Below are 22,500 nucleotides of genomic sequence, written 5' to 3'. Positions count from 1 at the left end.
TTACAAACTGCTGAGAAACAATAATCAAAATAAGTATGCGCCGGTACGCAGTTTTTTTTTTCAATAAAATACTGGAAAGGATAGAAATATAGTTTGTCTCTTTTATCTGATTATTAATCGACAGATTAATTGATTATCACATTAGTTGTTAGTTGCAGCCCTAATATATATATATATATATATATATATATATATATATATACATACATACATACATACATACATACATACATATATATATATATATATACATACATATATACATACACATACATACATACATACATATATATATATATATATTATTATATATATATATATATATATATATATTATTATATATATATATATATATATATATATATATATATATATATATATATATATATACACCGTATTTTCCGCACTATTAGCCGCACCTAAAAACCACAAATTTACTCAAAAGCTGACAGTGCGGCTTATAACCCGGTGCGCTTTATATATGGATTAATATTAAGATTCATTTTCATAAAGTTTAGGTCTCGCAACTACGGTAAACAGCCGCCATCTTTTTTCCCCGTAGAAGAGGAAGCGCTTCTTCTTCTACGGTAAGCAACCGCCAAGGTAAGCACACGCCCCCATAGAAGAGGAAGCGCTTCTTCTTCTACTGTAAGCAACCACCCGCCCCCGTAGAAGAAGCGCGCGGATATTACGTTTCATTTCATTTGTGTGTTTACATCTGTAAAGACCACAAAATGGCTCCTATTAAGAGACACGCGTACAACGCAGAATTCAAACTCAAGGCAATAAGTCACGCAGTAGAACACGGAAATAGAGCAGCAGCAAGAGAATTGAAGCAACAAGATGACCTGCGCCACTAAGACAAGGAGACAGCGCCGGACGACATACGCCAACATCTGCCAGTGGATTGTAAATGCCTGGGCGGATATATCGGTCTCAACTGTGGTCCGAACTTTCCGGAAGGCAGGATTCACGGAACTGCTGGACAACAATAGCAACATTGACTCTGATGACTTCGACGAGACGGAGCCGGCCATTTTGGATCCCGTATTCGCCCAACTTTTTAATTCGGACACCGAAGGAGAAGAATTCGAGGGATTTATGAATGAAGAATAACTTCAGAAAGTGAGCGTTATGTTTATTTTGTGTGTTGTGACATTGCTATTGCTCTGCACTATTTTGAATTTTACTATGTTTGTGATTGCACATTTGCACATTACCGTACATTTTGGGAGTGAACAGAGTTGTTAGAACGCTGGTTTTTAATATATTATTAAAGTTTGACTGACCTATCTGACTGTTTTTTTGACATTCCCTTTAGCGCATTTAGATGCGGCTTATAACACGGGGCGGCTTATAGGTGGACAAAGTTTTGAAATATGCCGTTCATTGAAGGCGCGGCTTATAACCCAGGGCGGCTTATGGTGAGGAAAATACGGTATATATATATATATATATATATATATATATATATATATATATATATATATATATGGGCTTCACGGTGGCAGAGGGGTTAGTGCATCTGCCTCACAATACGAAGGTCCTGAGTAGTCTTGGGTTCAATCCCGGGCTCGGGATCTTTCTGTGTGGAGTTTGCATGTCCTCCCCGTGACTGCGTGGGTTCCCCCCGGGTACTCCGGCTTCCTCCCACTTCCAAAGACATGCACCTGGGGATAAGTTGATTGGCAACACTAAATTGGTCCTAGTGTGTGGATGTGAGTGTGAATGTTGACTGTCTATCTGTGTTGGCCATGCGATGAGGTGGCGACTTGTCCAGGGTGTACCCCGCCTTCCGCCCGATTGTAGCTGAGATAGGCTCCAGCGCCCCCCGCGACCCCAAAGGGAATAAGCGGTAGAAAATGGATGGATGGATATATATATATATATATAGTTTTATACCCTATCAGATATCAATACTGGTATTCAAATGGGTATATATTGTATCTGCTGATGTAGTTGTAAGAGAAGAAAGGAAAAAAACGTCAAAATGACAAATATCGGCGCCAATATTCAGCCGATCTCTAGTACATGCGTCTAAATCTGACTTCTATTAGGTTTTATACATTTCCTGTTAAAGTGTAGTGGCTTCTTACTTTCAACACTGGAGCCTTCTCCTCACAGATGAGAACTCGGATGTCCGGGTTGCGCAGGTCTGTACAATAAATCTTTTTGTCCCGTCCTCCAGAGTAGACGTGTGTGAACGCCTCGTTGACCTGCAGGGCCCAGACACCTTCGTCGTGCACGCGGTACGTGGCGATGCACCTCTGCTGCCCGAGGGACCACAGGCGGATGGTTCCATCCGAACTGCCTGACAGGCACTGGAGGGGCAGGACCGCACATTCATGGTAACTTAAAAAAAAAAAATTCTGCTGACGAACACGCACGTCGTTCTGAACACTTACTTGAGTTCCGTCGCGATTCAAAAGCAGTGACTTGACGTTGTCCGTGTGGCCTTTTAGCTTCATCAGTTTTGCACATGTTCGTGGATCCCAAACTCTGAGCACCTGAACAAAGCAGTTAAAGAAGTGTTTATTTGGCTTCACTCAGCAGATTAATATCTAAAATGTTTCCCCTTAGAGTCACACAACCAATGTTATTCAACTCTATTGTTCCAGCGGGCTACATACTCAATAAAGTAGTTTATATCCATATAAAGTACTTCTACAAAACCCAAAAGCAGTGAAGTTGGCACTTTGTGTAAATGGTAAATAAAAACAGAATACAATGAGTTGCAAATCCTTTTCAACTTATATTCAATTGAATAGACTGCAAAGACAAGATACTTAACGTTCGAACTGGTAAACTTTATTTTTTTGCCAATATCAGCTCATTTGGAATTTGATGCCTGCAACATGTTTCAAAAAAGCTGGCACAAGTGGCAAACAAGACTGAGAAAGTTGAGGAATGCTCATCAAACCCTTATTTGGAACATCCCACAGGTGAACAGGCTAATTGGGAACAGGTGGGTGCCATGATTGGGTATAAAAGCAGCTTCCATGAAATGCTCAGTCATTCACAAACAGGGATGGGGCGAGGGTCACCACTTTGTGAACAAATGCGCGAGCAAATTTTCGAACAGTTTAAGAACAACATTTCTCAACCAGCTATTGCAAGGAATTTAGGGATTTCACCATCTACGCTCCGTAATATCATCAAAAGGTTCAGAGAATCTGGAGAAATCACTGCACGTAAGCGATGATATTACGGACCTTCCATCCCTCAGGCGGTACTGCTTCAAAAAGCGACATCAGTGTGTAAAGGATATCACCACATTGGCTCAGGAACACTTCAGAAAACCACTGTCAGTAACTACAGTTCGTCGCTACATCTGTAAGTGTGCAAGTTAAAACTCTACTATGCAAAGCAAAAGCCAATTATCAACAACACCCAGAAATGCCGTCGGCTTCACTGGGCCTGAGCTCATCTAAGATGGATTGATACAAAGTGGAAAAGTGTTCTGTGGTCAGACAAGTCCACATTTCAAATTGTTTCTGGAAACTGTGGACGTCGTGTCCGTCGGACAAAGAGGAAAAGAACCCTCCGGAGTGTTATAGGCGCAAAGTTCAAAAGCCAGCATCAGTGATGGTATGGGGGTGTATTAGTGCCCAAGGCATGGGTAACTTACACATCTGTGAAGGCACCATTAATGTTGAAAGGTACATACAAGTTTTGGAGCAACACATCAACGTTATCATGGACGCCCCTGCTTATTTCAGCAAGACAATGCTAAGCCACATTATGCACGTGTTACAACAGCGTAACTTCACAGTAAAATAGTGCGGGTACTAGACTGGCCTGCCTGTAGTCGAGACCTGTCTACCATTGAAAATGTGTGGCGCAATACAAAGCCTAAAATACAACAACGAAGACCCCCGGACTGTTGAACAACTTAAGCTGTACATCAAGCAAGAATGGGAAAGAATTCCACCCGAAAAGCTTCAAAAATGTGTCTCCTCAGTTCCCAAACGTTTACTGAGTGTTGTTAAAAGGAAAGGCCATGTGACACAGTGGTGAACATTCCCCTGTGACAACTTTTATGCAATGTGTTGCTGCTATTAAATTCTAAGTTAATGATTATTTGCATTAAAAAAAATGTTTCTCAGTTGGAATATTAAGTATCTTGTCTTTGCAGTCTATTCAATTTAATATAAGTTTTAAGGGATTTGCAAATAATTGTATTCTGTTTTTATTCACAAAACGTGCCAACTTCACTGGTTTTGAGTTTTGTAGAATACGTCATGCATTCCAGTACAAATTTAGTTGCTCCACCTAAGCGGACATTGGTTACATCATCAAAATATGAGGACATACAGCACTAGTTTGAATAATATAATTTATATTCTACAACACAAAATGTGAAACTCGGTTCAATAAAACGTTGTTTTTAATAAAGCCACGTGGTGCCGAGACAACTACAGATCAATTGTGTTTTAGTGGGATAAGAAAATCACAAAAGACTCAAAGATGATCTAAAATGGCTGTATGGGGGAAAAAAATGTGTGTATACGTTGATATATTTTCTCTCATACCTTTATTCCACCAATGACTTTATAATGCACCTGGTCTGCTATAGAATAACATTGGTGCTGTTTTTAGCGAGTAATCAGACCCCTCTTAATACTCTCTTTCAAAGAATTGACTAGCGACAAATGTAACAAATATCTTTGGAGACCATGATGAAAGCACGTATCGCTCTTTGTAGTGTGAGCTGCTGTGTGCCCCTCCCCCGTTGAAAAGCACTCACATTTGGCGCTGTCTTGTTTAGGACATTTCAAAAAAGTTGCTGTCATGTTTGTACTAACTGTTTGTACTAATGAATCATATTCGGTACGATACCGCCTCCGTCGTCGTCACGTCGTGACATTGCTGGTTTACGCGCAGAGGGGCATGTTCGGCAGCGCACAATCACTGAGTACTTACAAGCAGACACAGCGTGTAGACAGAAAAGGGAAAACGGACGCATTTTGGCTGAAAAACTAACGATAAGGGTGAAGTTATAACACTGAAATGCCCTCAGGAAGAGGTGCTTTAAGACAGGTAAAGTCCAGCCCCAGTCGGCAGTGTTTTAGCTAGTTCTAAATCACTAATCCTGGTCTCCATGGCGACAAATAAAGTGAGTTTCTTACAAGTAGCATTATCACTGCAGGACGAGGAATAGCTAAACATGCTTCACTACACACCGGCGTCAAAGTGTAAACAAACTACACCTAACATCCACTGTAATGATACCAAGTACAGGACTGACTACTATGATTACGTCGATATTTTTTGGCATCACAACACCTTTCGTTTTTTTTAAATGTGTATTATGTTTATAAACTCAGAAAATATGTCTCTGGAAGCACGAGGACTTTGAATAGGACCAATGTACGATCCTGTAACGACTTGGTATCAGAGCGATCCCCACATTTGTGGTATCATCCAAAACTAATGTAAAGTATCTAAACCACAGAAGAATAAGTGATTATTACATTTTAACAGAAGTGTAGATAGAACATGTTAAAAGAGAAAGTAAGCAGATATTAACAGTAAATGAACAAGTACATTAATAATTCATTTTCTACCACTTGTCCTTAATAATGTTGACAAAATAATAGAATGATAAATAACACAATATGTTACTGCATATGTCAGCAGACTAAATTAGAAGCCTTTATTTGCTTACTTACTACTAAAAGACAAGTTGTCTGGTATGTTCACTATTATATTTAAGGACAAAATTGCAATAATAAACATATGTTTAATGTACCCTAAGATGTGTTGTTAAAGGGGAACATTATCACAATTTCAGAAGGGTTAAAACCATTAAAAATCAGCTCCCAGTGGCTTATTTTATTTTTTTAAGTTTTTTTCAAAATTTTACCCATCACGCAATATCCCTAAAAAAAGCTTCAAAGTGCCTGATTTTAACCATCGTTATAAACACCCGTCCATTTTCCTGTGACGTCACATAGTGAAGCCAACACAAACAAACATGGCGGAAAGAACAGCAAGCTATAGCGACATTAGCTCGGATTCAGACTCGGATTTCAGCGGCTTAAGCGATTCAACAGATTACGCATGTATTGAAACGGATGGTTGTAGTGTGGAGGCAGGTAGCGAAAACGAAATTGAAGAAGAAACTGAAGCTATTGAGCCATATCGGTTTGAACCGTATGCAAGCGAAACCGACGAAAACAACACGACAGCCAGCGACACGGGAGAAAGCGAAGACGAATTCGGCGATCGCCTTCTAACCAACGATTGGTATGTGTTTGTTTGGCATTAAAGGAAACTAACAACTATGAACTAGGTTTACAGCATATGAAATACATTTGGCAACAACATGCACTTTGAGAGTGCAGACAGCCCAATTTTCATCAATTAATATATTCTGTAGACATACCCTCATCCGCTCTCTTTTCCTGAAAGCTGATCTGTCCAGTTTTGGAGTTGATGTCAGCAGGCCAGGGAAGCTAGGGTCAATATGGGGTTTAGCTCGCTCGTCTGCGGGAACAAACTGCCGCCATTGCTTGCCGTGCTACCGAGGTCCTTCGTCCCTGAATTGCTCACACACTCCGGCAGATTCAATGGGGGTCTGGCGGCAGATTTCTTTGACTTTATCGTTGGAAATGCATCTGCTTTGAGTGTCGCAGGATATCCACACATTCTTGCCATCTCTGTCGTAGCATAGCTTTCGTCGGTAAAGTGTGCGGAACAAACGTCCAATTTCTTGCCACTTTCGCATCTTTGGGCCACTGGTGCAACTTGAATCCGTCCCTGTTCGTGTTGTTACACCCTCCGACAACACACCGACGAGGCATGATGTCTCCAAGGTACGGAAAACAGTCGAAATAACGGAAAATAACAGAAATGATTTGACTCTGTGTTTGAGAAAATGGCGGATTGCTTCCCGATGTGACGTCACGTTGTGATGTCATCGCTCCGAGAGCGAATATTAGAAAGGCGTTTAATTCGCCAAAATTCACCCATTTAGAATTCGGAAATCGGTTAAAAAAATATATGGTCTTTTTTCTGCAACATCAAGGTATATATTGACGCTTACATAGGTCTGGTGATAATGTTCCCCTTTAAAATAAAGCCAATAATGCAATTCTTTGTGGTCCCCTTTATATAGAAAAGTATCGAAATAACTTTGGTACCGGTACCAAAATATTGGTAACGGGACAACAGTAGATCAGATGGTAAGTACAACATGTCCTTCTATGCCACTTTTGCAGTCAAAGTTGATTGATTGATTGATTGAAACTTGTATTAGTAGATTGCACAGTACAGTACATATTCCGTACAATTGACCACTAAATGGTAACACCCGAAAAAGGTTTTTCAACTTGTTTAAGTCGGGGTCCAAGTAAATCAATTCATGGTAATTCATGGTTCAACAGTAGACTGTCATCATTGCGATGCCTCACCTTTTCTGTGGATCCAGACACAATAACCGTGCCCATCTGGTTCATAGCCAGACTGTAGATGGAATCTTTGTTGCCACTGAGTGATGAAGCTGTTGCAAATAGATCGCATTCAGTCGTGCAACACGGTGAAGTGAAATTCAACCGTGAAGGCGTGACCTACTGGTGACGGTGTTGTTGGAAGCGGTGAGTGCCGTGAGCGTGTTCACATCCCAGAGGAATATCTGCCGGTCAAGCCCGGCTGATGCGACCAGCTCCTTGTCCTTAGCGTAGGCTAAAGCTTTCACGTAGTCCTTGTGTGTTCGTAACGTGGACATGCAAAACCCTTTGTGTGCATTCCAGACTTTAACTGTTGTATCTGAGGAAGCAGATATTACTGGGCGGGGGGAAAGAAACACAAGATAATTAGAATAATCCATCAGTGTAAATTCAGCTGTATTGAAGGATAAATAATGAACCTGACAATGTTGAAACCTACATGTTTTTCCATTGCAGCAAAGAACTATGTCATTGACCCAGTCTGTATGGTGCTCCATTGAGGCAATATATGGGTCTTGCTGCAAACATATAGGCAGGGGACACATTAAGACACAAAAGGATGTACAGTCGTGGTCAGAAGTTAAGAACATAATGTCATGACAGTCTTGAGTTTCCAATCATTTCTACAACTCTTATTTGTTTGTAATATTGGCCACAATACCCAGCAATATGTTAGGAGGAGAAAAGGTGAGGCCTTTAATACCAGGACCACCAGGCCTACCGTCAAGCATGGTGGTAGTATTATGCTCTGGGCCTGTTTCGCTGCCAATGGAACTGGTGCTTTACAGAGAGTAAATGGGACAATGAAAAAGAAAGATTACCTCCAAATTTTTCAGGACAACCTAAAATCATCAGGTTTTGGGCGCAGTTGGGTGTTCCAACAGGACAATGGCTTTTTTTGCCGATATTCCGATATTGTCCAACTAATTACCGATTCCGATATCAACCGATACCGATATATATAGTCGTGGAATTAACACATTATTATGCATAATTTTGTTGTGATGCCCCGCTGGATGCATTAAACAATGTAACAAGGTTTTCCAAAATAATACAACTCAAGTTATGGAAAAAAATGCCAACATGGCACTGCCATATTTACTATTGAAGTCACAAAGTGCTTTTTTTTTTAAACATGCCTCAAAACTGCAGCTTGGAATTTGGCACATGCTCTCCCTGAGAGAGCATGGCGGGGTTGAGGTAGTGGGGGGGTGTATATTGTAGCATCCCGGAAGAGTTAGTGCTGCAAGGGGTTCTGGGTATTTGTTCTGTTGTGTTACGGTGCGGATGTTCTCCCGAAATGTGTTTGTCATTCTTGTTTGGTGTGGGTTCACAGTGTGGCGCATATTTGTAACAGTGTTAAAGTTGTTTATACGGCCACCCTCAGTGTGACCTGTATGGCTGTTGACCAAGTATGCATGCATTCACTTGTGTGTGTGAAAAGCCGTAGATATTATGTGACTGGGACGGCACGCAAAGGCAGTGCCTTTAAGGTTTATTGGCACTCTGTACTTCTCCCTACGTCCGTGTACCACTCCGTACAGCGGCGTTTTAAAAAGTCATAAATTTTACTTTTTGAAACCGATAACGATAATTTCCGATATCACATTTTAAAGCATTTATCGGCCGATAACATCGGCAGTCCGATATTATCGGACATCTCTACCCCAAACACACGTCAGAAGTGGTAAAGGAATGGCTAAATCAGGCTAGAATTAAGGTTTTAGAATGGCCTTTCCAAAGTCCTGACTTAAACGTGTGGACAATGCTGAAGAAACAAGTCCATGTCAGAAAACCAACAAATTTAGCTGAATTGCACCAATTTTGTCAAGAGGAGTGGTCAAAAATTCAAGCAGAAGCTTGTGGATGGCTACCAAAAGCGCCTTATTTTAGATTCTGATTTACATTTCGACAGTCACATCAAATCAGTAACAAAATCGGCCTACTATCACCTCAAAAATGTAACAAGACTTAGAGGGCTCATAATAATAATAATAATAATAATAATAACTGGGATTTATATAGCGCTTTTCTAAGTACCCAAAGTCGCTTTACATGTAGAACCCATCAGTCATTCACACCTGGTGGTGGTAAGCTACTTTCATAGCCACAGCTGCCCTGGGGTAGACTGACGGAAGCGTGGCTGCAATTTGCGCCAACGGCCCCTCCGACCACCACCTATCATTCATCATTCAGTTCACCGGTGTGAGTGGCACCGGGGGCAAAGGGTGAAGTGTCCCGCCCAAGGACACAACGGCAGCGATTTTTGGATGGTAAGAGGCGGGGAGCGAACCTGCAACCCTCAGGTTTCTGGCACGGTTGCTCTACCCACTACGCCATGCCGCCCCAACTCATGTCAGCTCAAGACTTAGAAAAACGTGTACATGCCTTTATTACCAGTAGGCTAGACCAGTGGTTCGCAAATGGGGGTACGCGTACCCCTGTGGGTACTTGAAGGTATGCCACGGGGTACGTGAGATTTTTTTTAAATATTCTAAAAATAGCAACAATTCAAAAATCCTTTATAAATATAAATAAAAACCTATCTTTTTTTCCAAATAGTTCAAGAAAGACCACTACAAATGAGCAATATTTTGCACTGTTATACAATTTAATAAATCAGAAACTGATGGCATAGTGCTGTATTTTACTTCTTTATCTCTTTTTTTCAACCAAAAATGCTTTGCTCTGATTAGGGGGTACTTGAATTAAAAAAAATTTCACAGGGGGTACATCACTGAAAAAAGGTTGAGAACCACTGGGCTAGACTATTGTAATGGTCCCCTTGCAGGTCTTCCCAAAAAAAACTGTCAGGCAGCTACAGCTTGTTCAGAACGCTGCTGCTAGAGTTCTAACAGACCAAAAAATGTGAGCACGTCACACCAATTCTTAAATCCTTACATTGGCTCCCTGTACATCAGAGAATTGATTTCAAAATCCTCCTGCTCACATATAAATCACTACATAGTCTAAGGCCGAAGTATATCACTGATAGGCTCCCACTATATAAGCCCTCGAGATCAGTGGTTCTCAACCTTTTTTCAGTGATGTACCCCCTGTGAACATTTTTTTGATTCAAGTACCCCCTAATCAGAGCAAAGCATTTTTGGTTGAAAGAAAAAGATAAAGAAGCACTATGTCATCAGTTTCTGATTTATTAAATTGTATAACAGTGCAAAAGATTGCTCATTTGTAGTGGTCTTTTTTTAACTATTTGGAAAAAAAGATATAAAAATAACTAAACACTTGTTGAAAAATAAACAAGTGATTCAATTATAAATAAAGATTTCTACCCATAGAAGTAATCTAGGGATTGTAATAGAGATCCATCTGGATTCATGAACTTTTAATTCGAAACATTTCTTCACAAAAAAATAAATCTTTAACATCAATATTTATGGAACATGTCCACAAAAAATCTAGCTGTCAACACTGAATATTGCATTGTTGCATTTCTTTTCACAGTTCTTTTTGACAGACATTTTAGTGAGAAACCTGAGCTTGTGCTTCACTGAGTTTATGAACTTGCATTCATATATTGTTGAAGTATTATTCAATAAATATATTTATATAGGATTTTTGAATTGTTACTATTTTTAGAATATTTACAAAAAATCTCACGTACCCCTTGGCATACCTTCAAGTACCCCCAGGGGTACGCGTACCCCCATTTGAGAACCACTGCTCTAGATCACTAAGATCTTCTGAGACCAATCTGCTAGCGGTTCCCAGAGTAAACTCAAATCAAGGGAGAGCATCATTCAGTCACTATGCAACAAATAGCTGGAATAAACTTCCTGAAGATGTCAGAATTTCCCCAACTCTGACTACTTTTAAAACTAGACTGAAAACTTTTATGTTCACCTTAGCTTTCAGCTAAATCTTTTAATCATTTAACTTTTATCGTCCGCATTGTTTTTATTTTTATTGTCTGCATTTTTAATTTTGCTTTTATTTTCTTTCATTTCACTTTGTTGTCTGTGAAGCACTTTGAGTCTGCCTTGTGTATGAAAAGTGCTTTACAAATAAAGTTGCCTTGCCTTACTTATTGCAGGTAAACTTGCCAAGGGACATTTAAGCAAATATTAACATTGCTGTATGTATACTTTTGACCCAGCATTTTCAGTAGACCCATAATAAATTCATAAAAGAACCAAACTTCATGAATGCTTTTTGTGACCAACAAATATGTGCTCCAATCACTATAAAAAAAAACAAGTTGTAGAAATGATTGGAAAGTCAAGACAGCCATGACATTATGTTCTTTACAAGTGTATGTACACTTTTGACCACGACTGTATGTCGAGTTTAGCATTTTACAAGATTAGGATTGTAAAGATTCTCTACTTTATGTTGGTAGACACTCCATATCCGGATGATCGAGTCCCTTCCGGCGGTGAAGAGCCGGTTCAATGCGGGGTCCAATTGGAGAGCGTTCACCCCATTTCTGTTGTGCTTCTCCACCTCATCTCTAATGACGTAAGACACCTGAAAGAGCAAGAAGATGAAGGCAAGCGGTTAGCTTGAAGGCCTCGGATTTTCCAACAACACTGCAGCTTTCGATTAGCTGTTAATATTTACAGTGCTCTTTATGTTACCCACCTACACGTAGCGGGGGGAAATCACGGTTATTATGACATAGCATTGATTGATTGATTGAAGCTTTTATTAGTAGATTGCACAGTACAGTACATATTCCGTACAATTGACCACTCAATGGTAACACCCCAATAAGTTTTTCAACTTGTTTAAAGGGGAACATTATCACCAGACCTATGTAAGCGTCAATATATACCTTGATGTTGCAGAAAAAAGACCATATATTTTTTTAACCGATTTCCGAACTCTAAATGGGTGAATTTTGGCGAATTAAGCGCCTTTCTAATATTCACTCCCGGAGCGATGACGTCACAACGTGGCGTCACATCGGGAAGCAATCCGCCATTTTCTCAAACACCGAGTCAAATCAGCTCTGTTATTTTCCGTTTTTTCGACTGTTTTCCGTACCTTGGAGACATTATGCCTCGTCGGTGTGTTGTCGGAGGGTGTAACAACACGAACAGGGACGGATTCAAGTTGCACCAGTGGCCCAAAGATGCGAAAGTGGCAAGAAATTGGACGTTTGTTCCGCACACTTTACCGACGAAAGCTATGCTACGACAGAGATGGCAAGAATGTGTGGATATCCTGCGACACTCAAAGCAGATGCATTTCCAACGATAAAGTCAAAGAAATCTGCCGCCAGACCCCCATTAAATCTCCCGGAGTGTGTGAGCAATTCAGGGACGAAGGACCTCGGTAGCACGGCAAGCAATGGCGGCAGTTTGTTCCCGCAGACGAGCGAGCTAAACCCCCTATCGACCCTAGCTTCCCTGGCCTGTTGACATCAACTCCAAAACTGGACAGATCAGCTTTCAGGAAAAGAGCGCGGATGAGGGTATGTCTACAGAATATATTAATTGATGAAAATTGGGCTGTCTGCACTCTCAAAGTGCATGTTGTTGCCAAATGTATTGTATATGCTGTAAACCTAGTTCATAGTTGTTAGTTTCCTTTAATGCCAAACAAACACATACCAATCGTTGGTTAGAAGGCTATCGCCAAATTCGTCCTCGCTTTCTCCCGTGTCGCTGGCTGTCGTGTCGTTTTCGCTTGCATACGGTTCAAACCGATATGGCTCAATAGCTTCAGTTTCTTCTTCAATTTCGTTTTCGCTACCTGCCTCCACACTACAACCATCCGTTTCAATACATTCGTAATCTGTTGAATCGCTTAAGCCGCTGAAATCCGAGTCTGAATCAGAGCTAATGTCGCTATAGCTTGCTGTTCTTTCCGCCATGTTTGTTTGTGTTGGCTTCACTATGTGACGTCACAGGAAAATGGACGGGTGTTTATAACGATGGTTAAAATCAGGCACTTTGAAGCTTTTTTTAGGGATATTGCGTGATGGGTAAAATTTTGAAAAAAACTTTGAAAAATATAATAAGCCACTGGGAACTGATTTTTAATGGTTTTAACCATTCTGAAATTGTGATAATGTTCCCCTTTAAGTCGGGGTCCACTTAAATTGATACATGATACAGATATATACTATCATCATAATACAATCATCGTTTAAGCCGCTAACGCGTTACAAAGTAACGCCGTTAGTTTCGGCGGTAACTAGTAATCTAACGCGTTATTTTTTATATTCAATAACTCAGTTACCGTTACTACATAAAAAAATAACGCAATAACGCAGTAACGGCTAGAAACAGAAGATCTGAGTATGTTTTATTGGAGCGCTGCGGTGGAAAAGAAAAGGCGTGCTTTCTGTGGGTGGGGGTGTTGGGGACTCCCATACCGTAGTTGAGGGGTGCAGGGGAGACGTTCCTCCAGGGCCTATGTACTTCGGGGCTAACAACCTTCACTTTACCCGGAAGTGGGTCTTTACAGCTGAGGGTGAAGGACATGGCCGGTGGTTTGTTGCAACTTTGTGACTTTATTGAACGCAGCCATCCACCAAGCTAGAGCACCTGCACGCACTCACTGTCGCCGCTCGCTCACCTCTCTCGCCCACTCACTCACTGACGTCACTCACCTCACATGCTGTCGTATCTTAAAGGGCCACACACACACACACACGCTACTCTCATAACAACTAACAAGACATCATGGCGAAGCCAGAAGTCGAGTTTCTTAACATGGAGACATTCTCAATACTTTTCTTTTGTCGAGCACAAAGAAAATAACATTTTAGTTAAAGGTAAGTTGTGTCTTGGATCAAAGATCCTGTCTACTTAAAGTTAAAGCTAAAGTGCCATTATGTTGCAGCTATTTAAAATAGTTGTGTCAATTTGTTCTGGCCTCAAATAAACTGGCCCTTTGAGACATATCTTTGTGTTTGTGTGATGTATGGAGACCACATTGCTTTCTGAGTTCAGTGATGCAAATGCATGTCAAGTTGATCAACAGATTGTATTATTCTCCAGTGCAATAACAGTACTGAAATGGAGGCTAAAAGGGCATTAATGGGAGCCTTAAAAAAAAGGGGGAAAAAAGAAGTAACCGAATAGTTACTTTTCACAGTAACGCATTACTTTTTGGTGTAAGTAACTGAGTTAGCAACTGAGTTACTTTTGAAATAAAGTAACTAGTAACTGTAACTAGTTACTGGTTTTCAGAAACTAACCCAACACTGGTCATCACACAAGATAATCATCAGAGTACCGTATTTTCCGCACTATAAGGCGCACCTAAAAACCACAAATTTTCTCAAAAGCTAACAGTGCGCCTTATAACCCGGTGCGCTTTATTACGATTCATTTTCATAAAGTTTAGGTCTCGCAACTACGGTAAACAGCCGCCATCTTTTTTCCCCGTAGAAGAAGCGCGCGGTGCATGCTGGGATATGTGACGTTTCATTTCCATTTGTGTGTTTATGTAAAGACCCCAAATGGCTCCTATTAAGTGTGTTGTCTGTCTAATTATAAATAATGCAGACGAGGCGTGTTAACTGAGTTCTCAACGTTTTCTCACAGCGTGCTCATAACCACATTCGAACTCCCAGCATACAACATCGCTTCTCAGGGCTACTGCGCATGCTCGTAACTATCGTTGCATGCTGGGTAGTGTAGTTGTTATATTTGCTAGCTCATAACAGCACATTGAGAGACACGCTTACGCGCTTAATTCAATACTCGCCGTCATTCCGGGTGGATTGACAAAAGACCTCCAGCCGCTAGATATTGGTGTCAACAGGGCATTCGAAGCTAGACTGCTAACTGCGTGGGAACTTCTCAGGGCTACCGCGCATGCTTGTAACTATCGTTGCATGCTGGGTAGTGTAGTTGTTATATTTGCTAGCTCATAACAGCACATTGAGAGACACGCTGACACGCTTAATTCAATACTCGCCGTCATTCCGGGTGGATTGACAAAAGACCTCCAGCCGCTAGATATTGGTGTCAACAGGGCATTCGAAGCTAGACTGCTAACTGCGTGGGAACTTCTCAGGGCTACCGCGCATGCTCGTAACTATCGTTGCATGCTGGGTAGTGTAGTTGTTATATTTGCTAGCTCATAACAGCACATTGAGAGACACGCTGACACGCTTAATTCAATACTCGCCGTCATTCCGGGTGGATTGACAAAAGACCTCCAGCCGCTAGATATTGGTGTCAACAGGGCATTCGAAGCTAGACTGCTAACTGCGTGGGAACAATGGAAGACAGAAGGCGAACACACCTTCACTAAGACGAGGAGGCAGCGCCAGACGACGCCAACATCTGCCAGTGGATCGTAAATTTGCCCAACTTTTCACTTCGGACACCGAAGACGAAGGATTTACGAATGAAGAATAACTTCAGAAAGTAAGCGCTATGTTTATTTTGTGTGTTGTGACATTAACGTTCGAGCAACATTATGTTGCTATTGCGCTGCACTATTTTGAATTTTACTATGTTTGTGATTGCACATTTGCGTACATTTTGGGAGTGAACAGAGTTGTTAGAACGCTGGTTTTTAATATATTATTAAAGTTTGACTGACCTATCTGACTGTTTTTTTGACATTCCCTTTAGCGCAGCGTAGGCGCGGCTTATAGTCCGGGGCGGCTTATTGGTGGACAAAATTATGAAATATGTAATTCATAGAAGGTGCGGCTAATAATCCGGTGCGCCTTATAGTGCGGAAAATACGGTATATACATTGAATTATTTACAATCCGGGGTGGGGCGTGGTAGGTTTGGTTGATATCAACACTTCAGTCATCAACAATTGCATCATCAGAGAAATGGACATTGAAACAGTGTAGGACTGACTTGGTAGGATATGTACAGCAAGTAGTGGACATAGAGAGAGAGATCAGAAAGCATAAGAATAAGTATCTACATTCGATTATTTACAATCCGGGGAGGTGGAATGTGGTGGGGGGAGGGTGTTAGTTAAGGGTTGAAGTTGCCTGGAGGTGTTCTTTTAGTGCGGTTTTGAAGGAGGATAGAGATGCCCTTTCTTTTACACCTGTTGGGAGTGCATTCCACATTGATGTGGCATAGAAGGAGAACGAGTTAAGACCTTTGTTAGATCGGAATCTGGGTTTAACGTGGTTAGCAAACGCTGATTTTTTTTTTAATGTGGTGATCTATAGCTAGGGCTAGGCCGATAAAACAATATCAATATATATGGCACAATAAGGGTCAAGGGCCAAGCTGTTAAATACATTCAAAATAGCTCACCCGACGTAGCGGATAATTGACAACACTTATGTTTGCACTTGAGAAAGTTTGCACTTTGTCTGTATCATTACTATTATCGTTATTATCGACTCCTCTTTGCCTCATTCTTTTTATTTTCCTATTTTAATGATGTTAGATCTGTGTTGTTGTTGTAGACAAGTGTTGTAAATTAGCTTTGGCTACAAACACTATCAATCGTTTACTTATATAGCCCTAAATCACGAGTGTCTCAAAGGGCTGCACAAGCCACAACGACATCCTCGGCTCAGATCCCACTATGATGCATACGTTGGATAAATGTTTCAGATATCTATGTTTCTGTATATGTCCCTATTTCGAATAAACCTTTACATATACACATTTTGACATAGAAATCCCAAGACTTGCAACGGGGGAGGGGGAGGCAGGCACCCGGCCCAAAGTGCCCGCCACTCGGCCACGTGGGGTGATTTTATAATTTTCTATGCATTAAGTGTTTTCCATGGATGTGTTGACATTTCCTTTTCTTTTTTTGCCTTGATGGCTGAGGGGACTATAATCAGAGGAAGGTTACATTTTAAATTGAATAATATATTTTTCTCCTGGTCCATATTTTTCATAGGTCATAGGAAATATCAGTAACTAAAGATATCGGCCAGAATAAAAACTTATGTGGTGATGCAGTTATCTGCCATATCGCCGAGCTATCTGTAACACACTTAATATAACCCAATGTTGGCCTTAACGCACTTTTTGTGTCGTTTTACGAATTGAAATCAGAAAGGACGCGCATTTCCGGAAGACGCAGATAAAAAATTTTTAACCCGACCCTGCCTTCTCCGGGTCAAAACTCCGGTTTGCTTGTTTTTTTTATTGATTATCGCTGCTGCGTTGTTTTTTCCTACTTGTCCGAGTGTGGCACGGACCGAGGTCACCGGTGTGAGAGGCGAGTGTGCTGACCACTGAGCTAAAAGCACAGGGAATCTCCCGGGTCGCCAGCACACAAGCAAACCCACCCCCCAGTACTTTGTGAAGTGAAGTGAATTATATTTTTATAGCGCTTTTCTCTAGTGACTCAAAGCGCTTTACATAGTGAAACCCAATATCTAAGTTACATTTAAACCAGTGTGGGTGGCACTGGGAGCAGGTGGGTAAAGTGTCTTGCCCAAAGACACAACGGCAGTGACTAGGATGGCGGAAGCGGGGATCGAATCTGCAACCCTCAAGTTGTTGGCACGGCCACTCTACCAACCGAGCTATACCGCCCCACTTTGGTATGCTTTTTATTGGCATTGCACAAGAACAACAAGACTTCATTTTTTTTTTACCACAAACCCGTTCAAGATTAGACAAAGATTCTACAGATTCTTCTTAACCTGGGTTTGATCGAACCCTAAGGGTTCGGTGGAGTCAGCCTCAGGGGTTCGGCGGAGGTCGAGACACACCCGACTCATCGTGTAAATAAAAACTTCTCCATATCGGCGTATTACGGATATGGCAACAGCAGAAGTCAGACTGATTTGCAGGTGTGTAATTTGTTGTGAGTTTATGCACTGTGTTGGTTTTGTTGTTTGAACAAGGTGATGTTCATGCACGCTTCATTTTGTGCACCAGTAATAAAACATGGCAACACTTTAGTATGGGGAACATATTCACCATTAATTAGTTCCTTATTAACGTGCAAATTAGTAACATATTGGCTCTTAACTAGTCATTATTAAGTAGTTATTAATGCCTTATTCGGCATGGCCTTATTATAACCCAAACCCTCTAACCCTAACCCTAACCAAATACCGTATTTTTGGAGTATAAGTCGCACCTGCCGAAAATGCATAATAAAGAAGGAAAAAACATATATAAGTCGCACTGGAGTATAAGTCGCATTTTTTTGGGGACATTTATTTGATAAAAGCCAACACCAAGAATAGACATTTGAAAGGCAATTTAAAATAAATAAAGAATAGTGAACAACAGGCTGAATAAGTGTACGTTATAAGAGGCATAAATAACCAACTGAGAAGGTGCCTGGTATGTTAACGTAACATATTATGGTAAGAGTCATTCAAATAACTATAACATATAGAACATGCTATACGTTTACCAAACAATCTGTCACTCCTAATCGCTAAATCCCATGAAATCTTAAACGTCTAGTCTCTTACGTGAATGAGCTAAATAATATTATTTGATATTTTACGGTAATGTGTTAATAATGTCACACATAAGTCGCACCCCCCGGCCAAACTATGAAAAAAACTGCGACTTATAGTCTGAAAAATACAATAACTCTAAATTACCGTATATTACCAAATAGTAGCCCGGGCGTTTATTTCACAAAATCGATTTTGGAGACAGGCGTTTAAAAGAAGCAGGCAGTTATTTGCACAAGGCTTTTATTTATTTTTGCACCAGCCTGCACCAGGCCATTATTTGGTTACAATGGTTACTGTCCAGTATTTTTTTTTTCGTACAAAAAACTTTAAATGTAAAAGCTATTGTAAACATACAAAACAAAAAAACAAGAGATCAACATGAGGTAGGCTATCAAAAGACAAGAGATCAACAAGGCCTCAACATGGCAGTAGTGCAACAATTGTCAAATAGAATACCAATACTAAAAATAAATAAACTTTTTAAATAAAGCAGCCTAACGGGAAAAATAAAATTATGGTACCAAGTACCCAAGTATAAAATCCACCATCAAAACAGAACAATAACACTGTCACTTAAATAAAATAAAGGCTACAGTACTCCAAGTTTTAAATAAAGCAGCATACACGAAAAATAAAATTATGGTGCCAAGTACTCTATAAAACCATCAAAACAATAATACTGCAGCAAACGCAACCCCAGTAGCATTTTAATCTAAATTATGCAAATACCAGCCCATGGGCGGCTATTTGGTTATTAGGAAGAGGCGGTTAATTGACAAAATGGGGTCAGACCCCGGGCGGCTATTAGGACATGAGCGGTTATTTGCCCAAGGGCGTTTATTTGGTAATATACGGTAAGTCTTTGTTACTTAGAATATGTTCCCCTGCTGTCCAAAAAACTCTAAATTAAGTCTTTGTTACTTAGAATATGTTCCCCATACTAAAGTGTTACCAAAAACATAACTTTGTCTTGAATTTGAAAAAAAACAACATTTTATTTTTCACTGAAGAAGGAAGGGTTCGGTGAATGCGCATATGAAACTGGTGGGGTTCGGTATCTCCAACAAGGTTAAGAACCACTGTTCTACAGGAACACAAAAGGGAAGCGTGATGGGTCGCCAGGTGGGGAAAAAAGGTAGACGCCGGGGGAGAGGATGGGTAAAAAAATAAGTCGATCTCAGACTGGGCTCCTCTGGGAAGGGGCACGGACTTGACAGCCGATAAGCCAAAATACACATTTTGACACAGAAATCCCAAGACTTGCAACGAGCGAGGAGGAGGCAGGCACCCGGCCCAAAGTGCCAGCCTCTTGGCCACGTGGGGTGATTTTTTAATTTTCTATACATTATCCATCCATTTTTTACCCTTTGTTTTTAATGGATGTGTTGACATTTCCTTTAATTGTTTGCCTTGATGGCTGAGGGGACTATGATCAGAGGAAGGTTACATTTTAAACCAAATAATATATTTTTCCTCCTGGTCCCTATTTTCCATAGGTCATGAAAAAATATCAGTAATTAAAGATATCAGGCTTAATAAAAACGTGTGTGGTGATGCAGTTATCTGTAGCACACCTAATAGAACCATAGAGTGACTTTAATGGGACAACCTAACCAACGTCCGTCCATCCCAGCAATTAGACTGAGCCCACTAGCATTAAAGCCAAGATGCTAAAACCATTCAAGATAGCTCACCCGTCGTAGCGGATAATTGTGTTTAAAAGCTTGTGTTCATCCATTAAAATACTCGGTGGCCGCTTGTTAAATTAGAGCGAGCAGAAAAAGAAAAAAAAAAGCGTTTTAGCGCCGACGTTAGCACAAATTGCTGAATATTAAGCTAAGCTAGCTAAATTAGCCGGCTACAGCCCGGGCGGAAGGGTTTTTTCACGGTCACTAATGCCCGTCCGCGACCCGCAAAGCATTCATTTCCACCGGCAACCGTGCGGTCGCCGCTGTCAGGTGCTGAGTAATAAGGCAACTATGACCATTTACCTGCACTTTCCTACGCCCTGCTGCATTCTGCCTGTGATGCGTGGCCATCTTGCATGTTGACAGTCAGTGCATGTGATGCCACATCCGGGACACGGAGAGGCGAGACACGCGCCGCAAGGAACTCTGGGTACTGTGGCCGTTTGCCGCTGTTGCATGACGTCATAAAGGCTCCAGCACGCATTTGACACATTTGGACTAAAACTTATGTTTGCATTGTCCTAAGTAGCAAGTTTTCATCCCAATTTTGTTTTTTTTGTTCTTTTTTATATTTGATGGTTTTTTTTCTTGAAATACTAGTAAAGCAAAACAGATTGAAGGAATCTGAGGAGGAATCCATAACATGTAATCATAAATATATACATTTTATACATAACAACAATATTATATTATCACTATTGTTTTTATATGGCCCCTTTTTAGAGCTTCGTGCTGATAGTACTTACAGTTTACAGTATTGCCCGCTAGAGGGCGCACCAAGGCAACGCCAGGGTAAAACAACACAGAATAAATACAATGCTGACAGTATAATTTGGCTTTTTGTTGTTTACAGACAACCACACTCACACACACGTACACACACGCACACACACACACCAAAAAAAAAAAAAATAAAAAAAATAAAAATAAATAAATAAATATATATAACCGACAGGCCAGGCGGTGTGCGGCTTCAGCGGTCGCAGAGGCAAAAACTCGGACATGGGAGGAGTTCGGTGAGGCCATTGAAAACGACTTCCGGACGGCTTCGAAGCAATTCTGGACCACCATCCGCCGCCTCAGGAAGGGGAAGCAGCGCACTATCAACACCGTGTATGGCGAGGATGGTGTTCTGCTGACCTCGACTGCGGATGTTGTGGATCGGTGGAGGGAATACTTCGAAGACCTCCTCAATCCCACCAACACGTCTTCCTATAAGGAAGCAGTGCCTGGGGAGTCTGTGGTGGGTTCTCCTATTTCTGGGGCTGAGGTTGCTGAGGTAGTTAAAAAGCTCCTCGGTGGCAAGGCCCCGGGGGTAGATGAGATCCGCCCGGAGTTCCTTAAGGCTCTGGATGCTGTGGGGCTGTCTTGGTTGACAAGACTCTGCAGCATCGCGTGGACATCGGGGGCGGTGCCACTGGATTGGCAGACCGGGGTGGTGGTTCCTCTCTTTAAGAAGGGGAACCGGAGGGTGTGTTCTAACTATCGTGGGATCACACTCCTCAGCCTTCCCGGTAAGGTCTATTCAGGTGTACTGGAGAGGAGGCTATGCCGGATAGTCGAACCTCGGATTCAGGAGGAACAGTGTGGTTTTCGTCCTGGTCGTGGAACTGTGGACCAGCTCTATACTCTCCGCAGGGTCTTTGAGGGTGCATGGGAGTTTGCCCAACCAGTCTACATGTGTTTTGTAGACTTGGAGAAGGCTTTCGACCGTGTCCCTCGGGAAGTCCTGTGGGGAGTGCTCAGAGAGTACGGGGTATCGGACTGTCTGATTGTGGCAGTCCGCTCCCTGTATGATCAGTGCAAGAGCCTGGTCCGCATTGCCGGTAGTAAGTCGGACACGTTTCCAGTGAGGGTTGGACTCCGCCAAGGCTGCCCTTTGTCACCGATTCTGTTCATAACTTTAATGGACAGAATTTCTAGGCGCAGTCAAGGCGTTGAGGGGATCTGGTTTGGTGGCTGCAGGATTAGGTCTCTGCTTTTTGCAGATGATGTGGTCCTGATGGCTTCATCT

General features: G+C 41.4%; 1 protein-coding gene across 2 annotated transcripts in view; it reads right to left on the bottom strand.

Moving 5' to 3' along the window:
* The window catches only part of LOC133581367 (WD repeat-containing protein 48), a 38,637-nt gene extending 17,720 nt beyond the window's left edge, over positions 1 to 20,917 (bottom strand). For both annotated transcript variants that reach the window (XM_061935358.1, XM_061935365.1), the window contains exons 1-7: positions 20,790 to 20,917; positions 11,799 to 11,939; positions 7,891 to 7,969; positions 7,576 to 7,788; positions 7,416 to 7,504; positions 2,406 to 2,507; positions 2,097 to 2,321 (exon numbers count right to left, since the gene is read on the bottom strand). In XM_061935358.1, the coding sequence (XP_061791342.1) occupies positions 2,097 to 2,321; positions 2,406 to 2,507; positions 7,416 to 7,504; positions 7,576 to 7,788; positions 7,891 to 7,969; positions 11,799 to 11,939; positions 20,790 to 20,837 (897 nt within the window). In that variant the 5' untranslated portion in view covers positions 20,838 to 20,917. The remainder of the gene's footprint in view (positions 1 to 2,096; positions 2,322 to 2,405; positions 2,508 to 7,415; positions 7,505 to 7,575; positions 7,789 to 7,890; positions 7,970 to 11,798; positions 11,940 to 20,789) is intronic.
* Positions 20,918 to 22,500: the final 1,583 nt, after the last annotated feature.

This window comes from Nerophis lumbriciformis, linkage group LG03 (genome assembly GCF_033978685.3).
Source record: "Nerophis lumbriciformis linkage group LG03, RoL_Nlum_v2.1, whole genome shotgun sequence".
Lineage (NCBI taxonomy): Eukaryota > Metazoa > Chordata > Actinopteri > Syngnathiformes > Syngnathidae > Nerophis > Nerophis lumbriciformis.
The sequence above is the reverse complement of the archived record's forward strand: the minus strand, read 5'-3'. Positions and strand labels throughout refer to the sequence as shown.